The sequence below is a fragment of the Cajanus cajan genome, chromosome 1, assembly GCF_000230855.2.
Source record: "Cajanus cajan strain Asha chromosome 1, NIPB_CcT2T_4, whole genome shotgun sequence".
Classification (NCBI taxonomy): Eukaryota; Viridiplantae; Streptophyta; class Magnoliopsida; order Fabales; family Fabaceae; genus Cajanus; species Cajanus cajan.
In genome coordinates, this window is record NC_138517.1 from 909,575 (window position 1) to 930,569 (window position 20,995).

At 38.8% G+C, this 20,995-nt stretch overlaps 1 protein-coding gene across 1 annotated transcript; it reads left to right on the forward strand.

Moving 5' to 3' along the window:
- Positions 1 to 13,877: 13,877 nt before the first annotated feature.
- On the forward strand, positions 13,878 to 18,908 carry LOC145956661 (uncharacterized). Its single transcript, XM_083072161.1, has 2 exons — positions 13,878 to 17,241; positions 17,870 to 18,908. Exon 1 carries the CDS (start codon positions 13,883 to 13,885, stop codon positions 15,857 to 15,859), a length of 1,977 nt encoding a protein of 658 aa, XP_082928287.1. The 5' UTR covers positions 13,878 to 13,882; the 3' UTR covers positions 15,860 to 17,241; positions 17,870 to 18,908.
- The last annotated feature ends 2,087 nt before the right edge of the window (positions 18,909 to 20,995 follow it).

A 20,995-nucleotide genomic window follows, 5' to 3' on the forward strand; every position in this document is an offset into this window, starting at 1 on the left:
GAGATTATGATGATAGTGATTGTGTTACTACTATTATCAATGAGGATCTTGTTCTTCTCCATGATCTTAATGCAATTAATCTTGTATTCGATGAGAGTATGTGGATAATAGATAGTAGTGTTATACTGCATGTTACAATCAAGAAGGAGTTCTTCACATCTTATACTCCTGGTGATTTTGGAGTATTGAAGGTCGATAATGATAATGAGTTTAAGGTGTCTAGTGTTGGTGATGTTTGCTTGAAAATCGACATGGGGATGCAATTGTTGCTTAGAGGAGTTAAACATGTTTCAGATGTGTGTTTTAATTTGATTTATGTGAGGTGCTTAATGATGGTAGTTATAATAATCACTTTGGTTTTAAAAAGTGAAAACTCACAAAAGGTAACTTGATTGTAACCAAAGGGGAGAAAAACTCTAAGCTTTTCTAGATAAAATCTTTGGTTGCTAAAAGATAGTGTGAATGTCATCTATATGGAGGCATCTTTGTGGCACTGAAAGCTTGGTCATTGTTGAGATTTTCGTTGAAACACTTTTGTTAATATTTGTAAATTCGTTTAATTCTATCAACGGTCTCAAACACGGCAAGTATACCGGCCGTTCAAGTAGTAAAAATATCGTATCCACAGGGATTAGAAGGTAATATAAGCATTTATTGACTATTCGTGACTAAAGAATAATTCCAATTTCATAGTTTGTGCAGTGAATTCAAAGTTGTGACTATTGGAATGAAAGCTGTAAATAAATATTGTTTTGTGAGTGGAAAAGGTAAGGAATGGTATTGTGGTATTGTGAGGTTGTGGGGGTCAGATTTCACCAAACGTAACACTAATGTATCCTTAATCTCTTGTTGAATTCATTGCTTAGTCAACCCAAGAGTTTACTCAAACCTAATCCCTTAGAGAAAGAGCCTAGGTGCGGATATTGAATATCAATCCCTTGAGTACCCAATATCTACACCCGCATTACGGGCTAGGGTTTAAGACTACTAATGGGTCAAGCTCTATCCCTAGATACAATCACCACTAGGCATATGTTTCAGAACTAGTTTCAAAGGTTATTTTCCAATACCCATGGAACCTTAAATCATGCAAAGGGTGATCAATCCAAAGCAAGCATTAAGAATAGAAACAAACACAACAAAGAATAAAACAACATGTATATATATCATTAAAATCGTAAAGATTACAATAGAGTACGTTGGTTACATCTAACCCCACAAAATGGGTGAAACCACTCATAACAATGAGGGCAAATACAAAATAGAGATGGAAGAGGAAGTGAAGAACCGAAGGAAAGATCCGCACACGGACGATCCCAAGCCCTGGGAATCCCTTCCGCAGCTCCTGGAGGCGCCCAATGTGAGAATGGGGGTTTCTCCCCCGAAAATGGCTTCAAATACGGGCCAGGGAGATCAGATTAGGTTTTCACGCCCAGCATGTAAGTCTTTGCGCCCGGCGCGTACTCTTCTGTGCACTTTCTGCCTCATTGTAAGCCCGGCGCAATTCCCTTTTACGCCCGGCGCGATGTCTTCCAGAGAGTTTCAAACACTCTCTATTTCGACCACGCCCGGCACGTGTATTCTCTCGCCCGGTGCCATGGCTTCCAGGGTCTGTTCTTACCAAGCCCGGCGCGAGTCATCTTGCGCCTGGCGCAATTTCTTCTCTGCTCCTTAGCCTCTTTAGTTTCCAATCCTATGGATCTTCAATCCTCAAGTCCCTAGCTCAATGCCTGCACAAAAATAGGTGTATTAAGGTATTGTTAGCTAAATTTGGGTTAGTTATATCTGCACACAAAATGAACCAAAAAGAGAACAATTATATTGCAATGGTTCAGAGGATGATTGGAATTCGTTCAATAAGTCTCATCCAAAAAGAGGTAAAATTGAGACTTAACAGTCATATCAGTGAGAAGAGATTGAATTTTTTAGCAAAAAAGGATGTGCTTCAAGGATTGAAGAATGCAAAGTTAGAGAAACATTGTCGTTGCATGGTTGGTAAGCAAACCAAAGTATCCTTCAAAAAGCATCCTCCTTATAGGAAATTTGAGTTGTGCATTTAGATGTTTGTGGTCATTTTAAGGTAAAAGTTTTTGGCAGTGCACTTTATTTTGTGACCTTTATTAAGGACTATTCCAAAAAACCATGGATTTATGCTTTGAAGACAAAAGAATAAGTGTTGGAGAAGTTCAAAGAGTTTCATGCCTTAGTTGAGAGGCAATCAGGCAAGAAGTTGAAGTGCATTCGTACCAACAATGATGGTGAGTATTGTGATGTTTACTATATGCAACATGGTATTGCACATGAGAAAACACCTCTTAAAACTCCTCAACTAAATGGTTTAACAGAGATGATGATGAACAAGACATTGATTGAGAGAGTGAGATGTATGATCTCTGGGGCTAAGCTTCCCAAGCATTTTTTGGGTGAAGCATTATATAGAATAATGCATATTATCAACTTAGTCCTATTGTTGCTTTAAATAGTGAGGTGCCAAACAAAACTTGGTTTAACAAGAATGTCAAGTATGATCACTTAAGAGTTTTTGGTTGCAAGGCATTTGTGCATGTTCCAAAGGATGAGAGATCCAAGTTAGATGTAAAAATGAGACAATGTATCTTCATTGGCTATGGTGAGGATGAATTTGGTTATAGATTCTATGGTCCTTTTAAGAAGAAGCTTATTAGAAGTCGTGATGTGAAGTTCATGGAAAACCAAATCATTGAAGACATTAATAAGTGTTGAGTGTCTTTTATGTATGATTTACACTCAACTTTTGGTACTCTTTTTGGTAATTGTAGATATTATATATGTTATTTTACCCCCCTTTATTTAAAGAATCAAGTTATACTAAAAGAGTAGAGGAGTAGTAGCAAAATCTTAAGGAATTTTCTCATTTTTTGCAGGTTTTTTAGGAAGGCAGAGATCCACAGCCATAGCTGTGGATCTGGAGCTCGAGCTGTGGAAATCTGGGGAGAAATTGTGAAGGTCAGAAACTTGCAGCTATAGCTGTGGTTCTGCAGCTATAGCTGTGGAAATCTGGAATGCTCATTTTTGGTTCCAGAGACTTGAAGCTATAGCTGTGGATCTGGAGCTCGAGCTGTGGAAGTCTGGGAAGAATATAGAGGTCCAGAAAGTTGGAGCTATAGCTGTGGATCTGCAGCTATAGCTGTGGAAATCTGAAATGTACTTTGAAGCTCCAGAGAGTTGAAGCTAAAGCTGTGGACTCACAGCTAAAGCCGTGGAAGCACCCAGGACCCAATAAAAACTCCAGAGACTCACAGCCATAGCTGTGGCTTCACCGCTTGAGCGTTGGAAGTTCCTTAAGATTGAAGGAGTTGTCACAGCTATAGCTGTGAACCCACAGCTGCAGCCTTGGAGGTTTCTTCACCCTGAAGGACTCTCCACAGCTATAGCCGTGGATCTGCAGCTGTAGCCGTGGAAATAAAAGTTACTTTTTGGCCTTGTTTTAAAGCTGATATAAAAGGGAACATGGGGGATGATACGGATCACGAATTTAACAGAGAAAAACAGGGGAAAAGCTTGGGAAGAAGGAAGAACGAAGGAAGAACAGAGACTTGGAAGCTGGATCCTTTGGGAACGAAGATCAACTCCATTTCTTCATCCTTTGCTTTGTAATTTCTTCTTTTCACTCTTTGATTCTGTAATGGCCATGGGTGGCTAAACTTCTTAAGGATTGGTTAGATGTAACTACTAACTCCTCTTCTTCTTAAATATATGCATTTTGATCTCATTATTTGTGTAATGATTCTTCGCTTAACGCTTATATCGGCTTGATCAACCGTTGTATGATTTTTGGCTTTTGAATCCAGTTGGAAAACGCTTTCGAAAACCCGAACTGAATCTTGCACCTAATCACCTCTTGTTCTAGGAATAGACTTGATTTGGTTAGTCACATTGTTCAAGTTATTGTTCTTAATGCAAAGTGTTAGACTCAAAACATTGAGGAATCATGTTTTGAGCTTAATGACTTTAGGATTCAACCTTGAGGAATCTTGTTGGATTATTTAATGAACGTGGAAATAATGAAATTAGAATTGCATTTATGCTAAGAAGATCTATGAGTTAGCAAGTGCATCTGAGCCAATCCTTGTTTCTTAATCATTGTCTTTACTACATTTGCTTTATTGTGTTGTTTGAATCTGTTTTCACTCAATTGAATTTTTAAACTCATTCTCTTTTAAATCATTTGAGCGAGAGTTACTAAACACGCAAATCCCTGAGGACGATCTTTAAATACTACTTCGAAACTTGGTTCACTTGCCAAGTGATAGGTTTGCGAAAATCTTCATCAAGTTTCTGGCGCCGTTGCCGGGGATTTGGTGCTATTTAGTAATTCTTAATCTTGTGATTTTGTAATTGTGTAGATAATTCATTTTGTGAATATTTATAATATATAGATATTTGTCTTGTTGTGTTTTGTGGACTTACCTTGCTGTGCAGACTTCTTTAAAAGTGTATGCGAGGAAAAACTCCAGCCGAAGAATTGCATTTTGATCCCGAAATTGAAAGAACGGCAAGGAGGAACAACAGTAGAACAAGAAGGCTGAGACAGTTAGAGAGAATCCAAAAACAACAGCAAGATCTTCTGAGTTCTTATACTTCATCAAATCAACCACACTTCGAAACAGAAATGGCTGAAGAGGGAACAGGTGGACCAGGTAGGCAGCCAAGAAGAACCCTAGGTGATTATGCACAACAACACGGTCCTAGGCATTTTTCTAGTATTGCAGCTCCAAATACTTCTAGGGCAATGGAGATGAAGCCTGCCTTCCTTACCTTGGTTAGCTCACAACAATTTGCTGGCCTTGATCATGAAGACCCATACTCACACCTTTCAAATTTCTATGAGTTATGTGGAACTATGGGAATTCCTGAAGGCGATGAGGAAGCTGTATATTTGAGGTTGTTTCCCTTCTCTTTGACAGGAAAAGCTAAAGTTTGGTTACAATCTCACCCAAATCAGAGTTTGACAAGCTGGGGTGATGTGGAAAACAAGTTTGTGAACAGATTCTATCCATCATCCAAGTATATTAAGGCCAAGTCAGAAATTACTACTTTCAGGCAAGGTGCGGATGAACCATTTTGTGAAGCCTGGGAAAGATTTAAGTCATTGCTTAGGAAATGTCCTAACCACGGGTTTGAAGATATAGCTCAACTCAATTTCTTTGTGAATGGAATCAAGCCTGAGGTGAAGATGTTATTGGATGCTGCAGCTGGTGGCACTATGATGACTGTGAGTCCAGAGGAAGCCACTCAAATCATAGAATCTCTGGCATCTTCTGATCACCAAGCAGAGCATGGGAGACACCAATCTCATAAAAGAGGAGTTCTTGATCTTAGCACTAATGATGCAATCCTTGCTCAGAATAAATTGTTGTCCCAATAGATTGAAGTATTGACTAAGCAGATGGCCAAGATTCCACAACAGCTTCATGCTATTGCTTCTTCTTCAAATCAACCAAATCCTTCTCTAAAATGTGATTTTTGTGGAGGAGATCATTCCAATGGTCACTGTGCAGAAGTTCCAAATGAAGAAGAGGTCAACTATGTGGGGAACCAACAGAAAGGAAGTAATTTTAATTCCCGTAATTATAATACTAATAATTATATGCAGGGAAAGCAAGGTTGGAGAAACAACAACAACAACCAAGGATATGGATGGAGGAATGAAGCTGGGCCATCCAATATGTCACCACAACAATCACAACAACATCAGCCTGTTTATCCTTCTGTGCATGAAAGAACCAGCAAATTGGAGGATACTTTGAACCAGTTTATGCAGGTATCTATGAACAACCAGAAGAATACAGAGGCATCCATCAAGAACTTGGAGGTGCAGGTGGGTCAGCTAGCTAAACAATTAGCTGACATGTCTAAAGGCCCATTTTCAGCCAACACCGAGACCAACCCTAAGGAGTATTGCCAAGCCATAACAACAAGAAGTGGGAAGGTGGTAGGTAGTGATGTTGGGGTAACTAAGAAAAATGAAAAGAAAGAAAATAGTAAACTGAAGGCGGTTGAGGAGGAGATTGAGAAGAATGAGGGAGAAAGCAATAAAAATGAGGGTGTAGATAGTGAGAAAATAAAAGAGAAGAATGAAGTTGAAAAGGAGAAGAATAAAAAGAAGGGCAAGGAAGTCATTTCCACTGTTCCCATTAAAGACTTACCTTACCCTCATGCTCCTTCCAAGAAAGAAAAAGAAAGACAGTTCTTGAGATTTCTGGATATCATAAAGAAGCTCCAGATTAATATTCCTTTCACTGAAGCCATGGAGCAAATGCCCACATACGCTAGGTTCATGAAGGAATTGTTAACTAAGAAAAGGAGAATTCTTGAAGAAGAGACTGTGGAGCTTGAAGCAGGATGCAGTGCCATTATACAGAAGTCTCTACCTCAGAAGTCCAGAGATCCAGGCAGTTTCACTCTCCCTGTATCAATTGGTAATCTGTCAGTGGGTAAGGCACTCTTAGATCTTGGAGCCAGTATTAATTTGATGCCCTTATCCATGTTGAAAAAGATAGGAGAAGTGGAAGTGAGACCTACAAGAATGACTTTACAGTTGGCAGACAGATCAATTAAGCTTCCACATGGCATAGTGGAAGATATGATCGTGAAGGTTGACAAGTTCATGTTCCCAGTTGATTTTGTAGTGATGGACATGGAGGAAGATTTGGAAGTTCCATTGATTCTGGGCAGACCTTTCATGAAGACAGCTAGAGTTATCATAGACATGGATGATGGAAAGCTGAAGGTGAGAGTTCAAGACGAGGAAGTGAGTTTCAAGGTATTTGAAACAACGAAGTTTCCAAAAGGCAACAAAGATTGCTTTAGAATTGATGTATTAGATGATGTGCACATGGAAACTCAAAATGATTTCAAGAGCTCATCGCCACTAGAGAAGGCTTTGTCTATCTCTAACGAAGAATTGGAAAAGGTCATTGGTAAAGCTTGTCATCTGTCAGTGGGATTGGAACATAAAGCATTTTGGGCTTTGAAGGCCTTAAATTATGATTTGAAGGCAGCAAGGGAGAAAAGAAAGCGTCAATTGCATGAATGGGAAGAAAGGAGATTGAAAACTTATGAGTCCTCTAAGTCTTACAAGCACAAAGCCAAGATATACCATGACAAGAAGATTCTGAACAGGAACTTCCAACCTGGCCAGCAAGTACTACTGTTCAACTCCATGTTGAAGCTTTTCCCTAAGAAGCTCAAATCCAAGTGGTCAGGTCCTTTTTCAATTAAATCTGTCAGATCCTATGGAGCCATTGAACTTGAAGACCCTGCTTCTGGAAGGACTTGGTTGGTTAATGGTCAGAGGCTCAAGCATTATCTGGGTGGTGAAGTTGAAAGACTCACTACCATCACTCATTGGAAAGAGCCATGATCAAGCAAAGATTGTCAAGCTAAAGACATTAAATTAGCATGTTCTGTTTAATTTCTGGTTTTTTATGAGTTTTGTGTGGAATGAGTGTGTAGTAAGAGTTTTGTTCATAGATATGCTTAATTTTATAACATTAATGCATGTTGATTGGTGTTTTTAATGTTATGTAATGTGTTAAAACTATTGATCACATTGGTTACTGTCTTGTGCTTGTTGTGTCAGTAGGTAGGAAATTATTTTGATGTTTTATCTTTGGTTGTGCAGTATTTTGAGCTCTATGTCTGGGGTCATTTTGATGCTTTATAATATGCAGTAGAATGTGTTTTGTGATGTGTAGTGGAATGTGTTGGTGGTTATAATACTTTGTAATGTTTTGAGTTTCATGGTCATGTTGGCTGCATACTTATTTTGTAAAGCTTTGGTCTGTGAGATGTTATCTTTGGGTGAATTATAGTTGCTTGGGTAGCTTTGAGTATTATGTTGTCATAAGAAATTTGATCATTAGTTGGTTTTCTATATATGTGTTTGGTAAGTGAATCCCTTGAGGATGTGTTCTTTTGAGTGGTATGTTCATGGTCAATGCTAATTATCTTCGAAAAATGATAGAAATTATTGTGAACTGGTTTCGAGTGTTGAAATTCAAACTCTAAGTCTCACCGCTCAAGCGCCAGCTTCTGCAGCTATGGCGCCACTTCTCTGCCAAGGTTTTTAGACTTTCACATGCCACAGCTACAGCGCCAGGCTTCACAGCCATAGCGCCAAGTCTCTGGAGATCACCCTTGATCTCAAAATTCCACAGCTTCAGCGCTAGCTTCTACAGCTAAGGCGCCAATTCTCGGGTTGATCAAATTGTATAACCAGTTCCAACGCTCAAGCGCCACAATCTGCAGCTAAAGCGCTAAGTCTCTGCCAAGCTCTTTATGTGATTTAAATTCCCAGCGCTGGAGCGCCAGTTTCCACGGCCTTAGCGCCAACTTTCTGGTTGAATGTTGACTTTCCAGCGCTCAAGCGCCCAATTCCAGCGCTATAGCGCCACCTCTCTGGATTCCTTGAGCTTAAAAACTTCACAGCTGGAGCGCCAAGCTCACAGCCATGGCGCTAACTCTCTGGTAGCATATGCAATCCCCAGCGCTCAAGCGCCAAAACCACAGCCTTAGCGCCAATTTTCTGGCGCCAATTTAAGACCAGGGAACTCCACCATTTGGGTCAGTTTTAAAACTGAACCCCTCTATCCACTCCTTTGTTTCTCTTCCTCTCCCACTCACGAAACTCATTAACCTCCTCACGTTTCATCTCTTCTCTTCATAATCTCCATAAATCCTTTGTTCTTCATCATCCATTTTGCACATAAACACGAAAGGATACATTTTTATTAGCATTACAAGGTACAATCTTCATCTTTCTAACTTCCGTGTGTAATGCATGAAACCTTTGCTTGCTCACTTCAACTTTTTGGAACCTTAAGCATGATTTTGTTATCTTTTTGAGTTCTTTAAAGCATGATGATGGCATCAGTTGTGATGTAGTTCACTTGTGGAATGCAATGCTTGAATTTGGGTGTTTGATTCTTCAATATTGCACATGCATGATCCTTCTCATTTTCTGCCTATTTTGTGTTTGAAGAATTTCCTGAATGAGAAAAGTATTTGATTTGAAACAATGAAAGCTTTGAAAAAGGTGATCACTGAAATGTTTCATTTTTGTGAAGAAATGTAAACCTTGCATGGCAAGAATTCACGTGCATTTTGCTTTTCTTTCTCATGTACACCACGTGTTTGGTTAAATGCTTGAGTGAATTTGTGTTGTTTATTTAAAGTGTAAAATCATTGTGGTTGGTTGATCGTGGGAGCTAGTAGGAAATATTTGTTTGTTCATTGGTGGCTTTGAAATAACTTTAGTGTTTCACATGTTAGAATGTTTATTGATCATTCCTTATGCCCCATGAAGAATTGTGTTGTGTTTGATCAACTTGTAGACTAACTTGGTTGCAAGAATTGGTTGTAAAATTTTCAGATAGTTGTTCAAGAGGTGGCGGTTCAAGCGGAAGCTCTAACGCCATTCATAAAATCCCAGATGCACCAACCTCACCACCACCATCTGAAGTGGCCTGGGGATAGTCCTATATTTTCTGGAGGGGGTGGAGATCAAGGAGATCAAGGTGAACAACTTTATGGTGGGGAGCAAGAGCATGAGCAAGCAATGATGAAAAGGAGAGAATGGAGGGTCATTGTCACCCTCGTTTTAAGGAAGAGAAGTTCCACTTTAATTTTATGCCATTTTAAATTCCAGTCATTTTAAATTCTAGTTGTTTTAGGTTCTGTTTTGTTAATTGTTTGAACTATGTGGTAGTTTATATACTTTTTGTGAAAAAAAAAATGTTTTGGGAAAAATTGAAAATCATTCTTGAAAGGTAGGAAATGAGGTGGCTTTTAGATCAACAAATAGTGAAAACACATCTTTTGATTCACCTTAAAATGGTTTGTTTTGAGACTTGTTTTGAGGTTGCACTCATCCAACTTTGTTTGATCATGAAATTGTGAGTTATTTGATTAGCATGGCATGAAAGATCAATAAATGAACATTTAGCCAAGCTGGTGAGTGAGAGAGACCAAACAGTGCATATATCATATATTTCCACTTTTGAGAGCCATCATCATAATATATGTGTTTGCATTGGTTGAATCTTGAATGATTGTTCTTGTGAGAAAGTTTTGGACAGGATCAAGGCATTCCCTTGTAAATAACTGAAATCTTTGTAAGCCTAGAGCCAAACAGCCAGCCATAACTGAATTCATCATTTAAAACCTGTTGAGCCTTAACCTTCAAATCACCTTAAACCTTTCCCAAATACCAACTCATCACTCTGACCAAATTCTTGAGAGTAAATGAAAATGAATTGGGGATTAAGTTGGGGTAGTTGGTAAGAATTGCCAAGTGGAAAGAAAATGGGGAAAGTAAGCCAATGCAAGTTGAAGGGAAGAGTCACCCCTCCATCATTTTTCTCTGTTCACATTCAAGTGTGCTTGTTATTTTCATTCTGTCATTATTTTGATCTCAAAAAAAAAAAAATCAAAAAAAAAATCAAAAAAAAAAAATCAAAAAAAAAATCAAAAAAATCAAAAAAATCAAAAAATCAAAAAATCAAAAAAATCAAATCAAATCAAGAGCAAAATAAGCAAGCACCTGTACAAAGAGTCTTAAAAGAGAGAGGGACCTCTTGAAATCTAGGCAAAGAACCTTAAGGAAAGAGGGTGTGTAATTAGAGGAAGATTTTGGGCTGAGAGATCTGGTTGGAGTTGAATATTTAGAGTGAGCAAAGTGGAGTGTTTGGTTCATGTTCATTTTACTCTCTTGAGTTTAAACCCTGTTAATCTGAAAAACCACATTCCTTTGTTAACCAAGCCTCAGTCAACCCTCAACTTTCCAAAAAAGTCCTTGTGATCCTTAATTTCTCTCAAAGAGTAGTACTGAAGAGATGATATCAATGCTTATGTTCATAGAAATGATGAATGGACTTGAGAGAAACACTCACCCTGGAGAGCCATTGTTGAGAGAGTATGTTCAGATATTGGTTTGTAATGTTCATGCTATGATTTGCCTTGCAATTTTTGTGTTTGGGCATGGTTGTTGTTGTGGGCACCTCAGTGAGTAGAAATTGGTTTTTGATGGTGAATTGATTGAGTGTTTACCTATTGTTGATATAGAAGAAATCTTATGGTAGGAAGTAACCTTTTTGGTTTTTGATTGGTATCTTGTTGGGGACCAACAAGAGATTAAGTTGGGGTAGTTGTTGAGTGTCTTTTATGTATGATTTACACTCAACTTTTGGTACTCTTTTTGGTAATTGTAGATATTATATATGTTATTTTACCCCCCTTTATTTAAAGAATCAAGTTATACTAAAAGAGTAGAGGAGTAGTAGCAAAATCTTAAGGAATTTTCTCATTTTTTGCAGGTTTTTTAGGAAGGCAGAGATCCACAGCCATAGCTGTGGATCTGGAGCTCGAGCTGTGGAAATCTGGGGAGAAATTGTGAAGGTCAGAAACTTGCAGCTATAGCTGTGGTTCTGCAGCTATAGCTGTGGAAATCTGGAATGCTCATTTTTGGTTCCAGAGACTTGAAGCTATAGCTGTGGATCTGGAGCTCGAGCTGTGGAAGTCTGGGAAGAATATAGAGGTCCAGAAAGTTGGAGCTATAGCTGTGGATCTGCAGCTATAGCTGTGGAAATCTGAAATGTACTTTGAAGCTCCAGAGAGTTGAAGCTAAAGCTGTGGACTCACAGCTAAAGCCGTGGAAGCACCCAGGACCCAATAAAAACTCCAGAGACTCACAGCCATAGCTGTGGCTTCACCGCTTGAGCGTTGGAAGTTCCTTAAGATTGAAGGAGTTGTCACAGCTATAGCTGTGAACCCACAGCTGCAGCCTTGGAGGTTTCTTCACCCTGAAGGACTCTCCACAGCTATAGCCGTGGATCTGCAGCTGTAGCCGTGGAAATAAAAGTTACTTTTTGGCCTTGTTTTAAAGCTGATATAAAAGGGAACATGGGGGATGATACGGATCACGAATTTAACAGAGAAAAACAGGGGAAAAGCTTGGGAAGAAGGAAGAACGAAGGAAGAACAGAGACTTGGAAGCTGGATCCTTTGGGAACGAAGATCAACTCCATTTCTTCATCCTTTGCTTTGTAATTTCTTCTTTTCACTCTTTGATTCTGTAATGGCCATGGGTGGCTAAACTTCTTAAGGATTGGTTAGATGTAACTACTAACTCCTCTTCTTCTTAAATATATGCATTTTGATCTCATTATTTGTGTAATGATTCTTCGCTTAACGCTTATATCGGCTTGATCAACCGTTGTATGATTTTTGGCTTTTGAATCCAGTTGGAAAACGCTTTCGAAAACCCGAACTGAATCTTGCACCTAATCACCTCTTGTTCTAGGAATAGACTTGATTTGGTTAGTCACATTGTTCAAGTTATTGTTCTTAATGCAAAGTGTTAGACTCAAAACATTGAGGAATCATGTTTTGAGCTTAATGACTTTAGGATTCAACCTTGAGGAATCTTGTTGGATTATTTAATGAACGTGGAAATAATGAAATTAGAATTGCATTTATGCTAAGAAGATCTATGAGTTAGCAAGTGCATCTGAGCCAATCCTTGTTTCTTAATCATTGTCTTTACTACATTTGCTTTATTGTGTTGTTTGAATCTGTTTTCACTCAATTGAATTTTTAAACTCATTCTCTTTTAAATCATTTGAGCGAGAGTTACTAAACACGCAAATCCCTGAGGACGATCTTTAAATACTACTTCGAAACTTGGTTCACTTGCCAAGTGATAGGTTTGCGAAAATCTTCATCAAGTTTCTGGCGCCGTTGCCGGGGATTTGGTGCTATTTAGTAATTCTTAATCTTGTGATTTTGTAATTGTGTAGATAATTCATTTTGTGAATATTTATAATATATAGATATTTGTCTTGTTGTGTTTTGTGGACTTACCTTGCTGTGCAGACTTCTTTAAAAGTGTATGCGAGGAAAAACTCCAGCCGAAGAATTGCATTTTGATCCCGAAATTGAAAGAACGGCAAGGAGGAACAACAGTAGAACAAGAAGGCTGAGACAGTTAGAGAGAATCCAAAAACAACAGCAAGATCTTCTGAGTTCTTATACTTCATCAAATCAACCACACTTCGAAACAGAAATGGCTGAAGAGGGAACAGGTGGACCAGGTAGGCAGCCAAGAAGAACCCTAGGTGATTATGCACAACAACACGGTCCTAGGCATTTTTCTAGTATTGCAGCTCCAAATACTTCTAGGGCAATGGAGATGAAGCCTGCCTTCCTTACCTTGGTTAGCTCACAACAATTTGCTGGCCTTGATCATGAAGACCCATACTCACACCTTTCAAATTTCTATGAGTTATGTGGAACTATGGGAATTCCTGAAGGCGATGAGGAAGCTGTATATTTGAGGTTGTTTCCCTTCTCTTTGACAGGAAAAGCTAAAGTTTGGTTACAATCTCACCCAAATCAGAGTTTGACAAGCTGGGGTGATGTGGAAAACAAGTTTGTGAACAGATTCTATCCATCATCCAAGTATATTAAGGCCAAGTCAGAAATTACTACTTTCAGGCAAGGTGCGGATGAACCATTTTGTGAAGCCTGGGAAAGATTTAAGTCATTGCTTAGGAAATGTCCTAACCACGGGTTTGAAGATATAGCTCAACTCAATTTCTTTGTGAATGGAATCAAGCCTGAGGTGAAGATGTTATTGGATGCTGCAGCTGGTGGCACTATGATGACTGTGAGTCCAGAGGAAGCCACTCAAATCATAGAATCTCTGGCATCTTCTGATCACCAAGCAGAGCATGGGAGACACCAATCTCATAAAAGAGGAGTTCTTGATCTTAGCACTAATGATGCAATCCTTGCTCAGAATAAATTGTTGTCCCAATAGATTGAAGTATTGACTAAGCAGATGGCCAAGATTCCACAACAGCTTCATGCTATTGCTTCTTCTTCAAATCAACCAAATCCTTCTCTAAAATGTGATTTTTGTGGAGGAGATCATTCCAATGGTCACTGTGCAGAAGTTCCAAATGAAGAAGAGGTCAACTATGTGGGGAACCAACAGAAAGGAAGTAATTTTAATTCCCGTAATTATAATACTAATAATTATATGCAGGGAAAGCAAGGTTGGAGAAACAACAACAACAACCAAGGATATGGATGGAGGAATGAAGCTGGGCCATCCAATATGTCACCACAACAATCACAACAACATCAGCCTGTTTATCCTTCTGTGCATGAAAGAACCAGCAAATTGGAGGATACTTTGAACCAGTTTATGCAGGTATCTATGAACAACCAGAAGAATACAGAGGCATCCATCAAGAACTTGGAGGTGCAGGTGGGTCAGCTAGCTAAACAATTAGCTGACATGTCTAAAGGCCCATTTTCAGCCAACACCGAGACCAACCCTAAGGAGTATTGCCAAGCCATAACAACAAGAAGTGGGAAGGTGGTAGGTAGTGATGTTGGGGTAACTAAGAAAAATGAAAAGAAAGAAAATAGTAAACTGAAGGCGGTTGAGGAGGAGATTGAGAAGAATGAGGGAGAAAGCAATAAAAATGAGGGTGTAGATAGTGAGAAAATAAAAGAGAAGAATGAAGTTGAAAAGGAGAAGAATAAAAAGAAGGGCAAGGAAGTCATTTCCACTGTTCCCATTAAAGACTTACCTTACCCTCATGCTCCTTCCAAGAAAGAAAAAGAAAGACAGTTCTTGAGATTTCTGGATATCATAAAGAAGCTCCAGATTAATATTCCTTTCACTGAAGCCATGGAGCAAATGCCCACATACGCTAGGTTCATGAAGGAATTGTTAACTAAGAAAAGGAGAATTCTTGAAGAAGAGACTGTGGAGCTTGAAGCAGGATGCAGTGCCATTATACAGAAGTCTCTACCTCAGAAGTCCAGAGATCCAGGCAGTTTCACTCTCCCTGTATCAATTGGTAATCTGTCAGTGGGTAAGGCACTCTTAGATCTTGGAGCCAGTATTAATTTGATGCCCTTATCCATGTTGAAAAAGATAGGAGAAGTGGAAGTGAGACCTACAAGAATGACTTTACAGTTGGCAGACAGATCAATTAAGCTTCCACATGGCATAGTGGAAGATATGATCGTGAAGGTTGACAAGTTCATGTTCCCAGTTGATTTTGTAGTGATGGACATGGAGGAAGATTTGGAAGTTCCATTGATTCTGGGCAGACCTTTCATGAAGACAGCTAGAGTTATCATAGACATGGATGATGGAAAGCTGAAGGTGAGAGTTCAAGACGAGGAAGTGAGTTTCAAGGTATTTGAAACAACGAAGTTTCCAAAAGGCAACAAAGATTGCTTTAGAATTGATGTATTAGATGATGTGCACATGGAAACTCAAAATGATTTCAAGAGCTCATCGCCACTAGAGAAGGCTTTGTCTATCTCTAACGAAGAATTGGAAAAGGTCATTGGTAAAGCTTGTCATCTGTCAGTGGGATTGGAACATAAAGCATTTTGGGCTTTGAAGGCCTTAAATTATGATTTGAAGGCAGCAAGGGAGAAAAGAAAGCGTCAATTGCATGAATGGGAAGAAAGGAGATTGAAAACTTATGAGTCCTCTAAGTCTTACAAGCACAAAGCCAAGATATACCATGACAAGAAGATTCTGAACAGGAACTTCCAACCTGGCCAGCAAGTACTACTGTTCAACTCCATGTTGAAGCTTTTCCCTAAGAAGCTCAAATCCAAGTGGTCAGGTCCTTTTTCAATTAAATCTGTCAGATCCTATGGAGCCATTGAACTTGAAGACCCTGCTTCTGGAAGGACTTGGTTGGTTAATGGTCAGAGGCTCAAGCATTATCTGGGTGGTGAAGTTGAAAGACTCACTACCATCACTCATTGGAAAGAGCCATGATCAAGCAAAGATTGTCAAGCTAAAGACATTAAATTAGCATGTTCTGTTTAATTTCTGGTTTTTTATGAGTTTTGTGTGGAATGAGTGTGTAGTAAGAGTTTTGTTCATAGATATGCTTAATTTTATAACATTAATGCATGTTGATTGGTGTTTTTAATGTTATGTAATGTGTTAAAACTATTGATCACATTGGTTACTGTCTTGTGCTTGTTGTGTCAGTAGGTAGGAAATTATTTTGATGTTTTATCTTTGGTTGTGCAGTATTTTGAGCTCTATGTCTGGGGTCATTTTGATGCTTTATAATATGCAGTAGAATGTGTTTTGTGATGTGTAGTGGAATGTGTTGGTGGTTATAATACTTTGTAATGTTTTGAGTTTCATGGTCATGTTGGCTGCATACTTATTTTGTAAAGCTTTGGTCTGTGAGATGTTATCTTTGGGTGAATTATAGTTGCTTGGGTAGCTTTGAGTATTATGTTGTCATAAGAAATTTGATCATTAGTTGGTTTTCTATATATGTGTTTGGTAAGTGAATCCCTTGAGGATGTGTTCTTTTGAGTGGTATGTTCATGGTCAATGCTAATTATCTTCGAAAAATGATAGAAATTATTGTGAACTGGTTTCGAGTGTTGAAATTCAAACTCTAAGTCTCACCGCTCAAGCGCCAGCTTCTGCAGCTATGGCGCCACTTCTCTGCCAAGGTTTTTAGACTTTCACATGCCACAGCTACAGCGCCAGGCTTCACAGCCATAGCGCCAAGTCTCTGGAGATCACCCTTGATCTCAAAATTCCACAGCTTCAGCGCTAGCTTCTACAGCTAAGGCGCCAATTCTCGGGTTGATCAAATTGTATAACCAGTTCCAACGCTCAAGCGCCACAATCTGCAGCTAAAGCGCTAAGTCTCTGCCAAGCTCTTTATGTGATTTAAATTCCCAGCGCTGGAGCGCCAGTTTCCACGGCCTTAGCGCCAACTTTCTGGTTGAATGTTGACTTTCCAGCGCTCAAGCGCCCAATTCCAGCGCTATAGCGCCACCTCTCTGGATTCCTTGAGCTTAAAAACTTCACAGCTGGAGCGCCAAGCTCACAGCCATGGCGCTAACTCTCTGGTAGCATATGCAATCCCCAGCGCTCAAGCGCCAAAACCACAGCCTTAGCGCCAATTTTCTGGCGCCAATTTAAGACCAGGGAACTCCACCATTTGGGTCAGTTTTAAAACTGAACCCCTCTATCCACTCCTTTGTTTCTCTTCCTCTCCCACTCACGAAACTCATTAACCTCCTCACGTTTCATCTCTTCTCTTCATAATCTCCATAAATCCTTTGTTCTTCATCATCCATTTTGCACATAAACACGAAAGGATACATTTTTATTAGCATTACAAGGTACAATCTTCATCTTTCTAACTTCCGTGTGTAATGCATGAAACCTTTGCTTGCTCACTTCAACTTTTTGGAACCTTAAGCATGATTTTGTTATCTTTTTGAGTTCTTTAAAGCATGATGATGGCATCAGTTGTGATGTAGTTCACTTGTGGAATGCAATGCTTGAATTTGGGTGTTTGATTCTTCAATATTGCACATGCATGATCCTTCTCATTTTCTGCCTATTTTGTGTTTGAAGAATTTCCTGAATGAGAAAAGTATTTGATTTGAAACAATGAAAGCTTTGAAAAAGGTGATCACTGAAATGTTTCATTTTTGTGAAGAAATGTAAACCTTGCATGGCAAGAATTCACGTGCATTTTGCTTTTCTTTCTCATGTACACCACGTGTTTGGTTAAATGCTTGAGTGAATTTGTGTTGTTTATTTAAAGTGTAAAATCATTGTGGTTGGTTGATCGTGGGAGCTAGTAGGAAATATTTGTTTGTTCATTGGTGGCTTTGAAATAACTTTAGTGTTTCACATGTTAGAATGTTTATTGATCATTCCTTATGCCCCATGAAGAATTGTGTTGTGTTTGATCAACTTGTAGACTAACTTGGTTGCAAGAATTGGTTGTAAAATTTTCAGATAGTTGTTCAAGAGGTGGCGGTTCAAGCGGAAGCTCTAACGCCATTCATAAAATCCCAGATGCACCAACCTCACCACCACCATCTGAAGTGGCCTGGGGATAGTCCTATATTTTCTGGAGGGGGTGGAGATCAAGGAGATCAAGGTGAACAACTTTATGGTGGGGAGCAAGAGCATGAGCAAGCAATGATGAAAAGGAGAGAATGGAGGGTCATTGTCACCCTCGTTTTAAGGAAGAGAAGTTCCACTTTAATTTTATGCCATTTTAAATTCCAGTCATTTTAAATTCTAGTTGTTTTAGGTTCTGTTTTGTTAATTGTTTGAACTATGTGGTAGTTTATATACTTTTTGTGAAAAAAAAAATGTTTTGGGAAAAATTGAAAATCATTCTTGAAAGGTAGGAAATGAGGTGGCTTTTAGATCAACAAATAGTGAAAACACATCTTTTGATTCACCTTAAAATGGTTTGTTTTGAGACTTGTTTTGAGGTTGCACTCATCCAACTTTGTTTGATCATGAAATTGTGAGTTATTTGATTAGCATGGCATGAAAGATCAATAAATGAACATTTAGCCAAGCTGGTGAGTGAGAGAGACCAAACAGTGCATATATCATATATTTCCACTTTTGAGAGCCATCATCATAATATATGTGTTTGCATTGGTTGAATCTTGAATGATTGTTCTTGTGAGAAAGTTTTGGACAGGATCAAGGCATTCCCTTGTAAATAACTGAAATCTTTGTAAGCCTAGAGCCAAACAGCCAGCCATAACTGAATTCATCATTTAAAACCTGTTGAGCCTTAACCTTCAAATCACCTTAAACCTTTCCCAAATACCAACTCATCACTCTGACCAAATTCTTGAGAGTAAATGAAAATGAATTGGGGATTAAGTTGGGGTAGTTGGTAAGAATTGCCAAGTGGAAAGAAAATGGGGAAAGTAAGCCAATGCAAGTTGAAGGGAAGAGTCACCCCTCCATCATTTTTCTCTGTTCACATTCAAGTGTGCTTGTTATTTTCATTCTGTCATTATTTTGATCTCAAAAAAAAAAAAAAATCAAAAAAAAAATCAAAAAAAAAAATCAAAAAAAAAATCAAAAAAATCAAAAAAATCAAAAAATCAAAAAATCAAAAAAATCAAATCAAATCAAGAGCAAAATAAGCAAGCACCTGTACAAAGAGTCTTAAAAGAGAGAGGGACCTCTTGAAATCTAGGCAAAGAACCTTAAGGAAAGAGGGTGTGTAATTAGAGGAAGATTTTGGGCTGAGAGATCTGGTTGGAGTTGAATATTTAGAGTGAGCAAAGTGGAGTGTTTGGTTCATGTTCATTTTACTCTCTTGAGTTTAAACCCTGTTAATCTGAAAAACCACATTCCTTTGTTAACCAAGCCTCAGTCAACCCTCAACTTTCCAAAAAAGTCCTTGTGATCCTTAATTTCTCTCAAAGAGTAGTACTGAAGAGATGATATCAATGCTTATGTTCATAGAAATGATGAATGGACTTGAGAGAAACACTCACCCTGGAGAGCCATTGTTGAGAGAGTATGTTCAGATATTGGTTTGTAATGTTCATGCTATGATTTGCCTTGCAATTTTTGTGTTTGGGCATGGTTGTTGTTGTGGGCACCTCAGTGAGTAGAAATTGGTTTTTGATGGTGAATTGATTGAGTGTTTACCTATTGTTGATATAGAAGAAATCTTATGGTAGGAAGTAACCTTTTTGGTTTTTGATTGGTATCTTGTTGGGGACCAACAAGAGATTAAGTTGGGGTAGTTGTTGAGTGTCTTTTATGTATGATTTACACTCAACTTTTGGTACTCTTTTTGGTAATTGTAGATATTATATATGTTATTTTACCCCCCTTTATTTAAAGAATCAAGTTATACTAAAAGAGTAGAGGAGTAGTAGCAAAATCTTAAGGAATTTTCTCATTTTTTGCAGGTTTTTTAGGAAGGCAGAGATCCACAGCCATAGCTGTGGATCTGGAGCTCGAGCTGTGGAAATCTGGGGAGAAATTGTGAAGGTCAGAAACTTGCAGCTATAGCTGTGGTTCTGCAGCTATAGCTGTGGAAATCTGGAATGCTCATTTTTGGTTCCAGAGACTTGAAGCTATAGCTGTGGATCTGGAGCTCGAGCTGTGGAAGTCTGGGAAGAATATAGAGGTCCAGAAAGTTGGAGCTATAGCTGTGGATCTGCAGCTATAGCTGTGGAAATCTGAAATGTACTTTGAAGCTCCAGAGAGTTGAAGCTAAAGCTGTGGACTCACAGCTAAAGCCGTGGAAGCACCCAGGACCCAATAAAAACTCCAGAGACTCACAGCCATAGCTGTGGCTTCACCGCTTGAGCGTTGGAAGTTCCTTAAGATTGAAGGAGTTGTCACAGCTATAGCTGTGAACCCACAGCTGCAGCCTTGGAGGTTTCTTCACCCTGAAGGACTCTCCACAGCTATAGCCGTGGATCTGCAGCTGTAGCCGTGGAAATAAAAGTTACTTTTTGGCCTTGTTTTAAAGCTGATATAAAAGGGAACATGGGGGATGATACGGATCACGAATTTAACAGAGAAAAACAGGGGAAAAGCTTGGGAAGAAGGAAGAACGAAGGAAGAACAGAGACTTGGAAGCTGGATCCTTTGGGAACGAAGATCAACTCCATTTCTTCATCCTTTGCTTTGTAATTTCTTCTTTTCACTCTTTGATTCTGTAATGGCCATGGGTGGCTAAACTTCTTAAGGATTGGTTAGATGTAACTACTAACTCCTCTTCTTCTTAAATATATGCATTTTGATCTCATTATTTGTGTAATGATTCTTCGCTTAACGCTTATATCGGCTTGATCAACCGTTGTATGATTTTTGGCTTTTGAATCCAGTTGGAAAACGCTTTCGAAAACCCGAACTGAATCTTGCACCTAATCACCTCTTGTTCTAGGAATAGACTTGATTTGGTTAGTCACATTGTTCAAGTTATTGTTCTTAATGCAAAGTGTTAGACTCAAAACATTGAGGAATCATGTTTTGAGCTTAATGACTTTAGGATTCAACCTTGAGGAATCTTGTTGGATTATTTAATGAACGTGGAAATAATGAAATTAGAATTGCATTTATGCTAAGAAGATCTATGAGTTA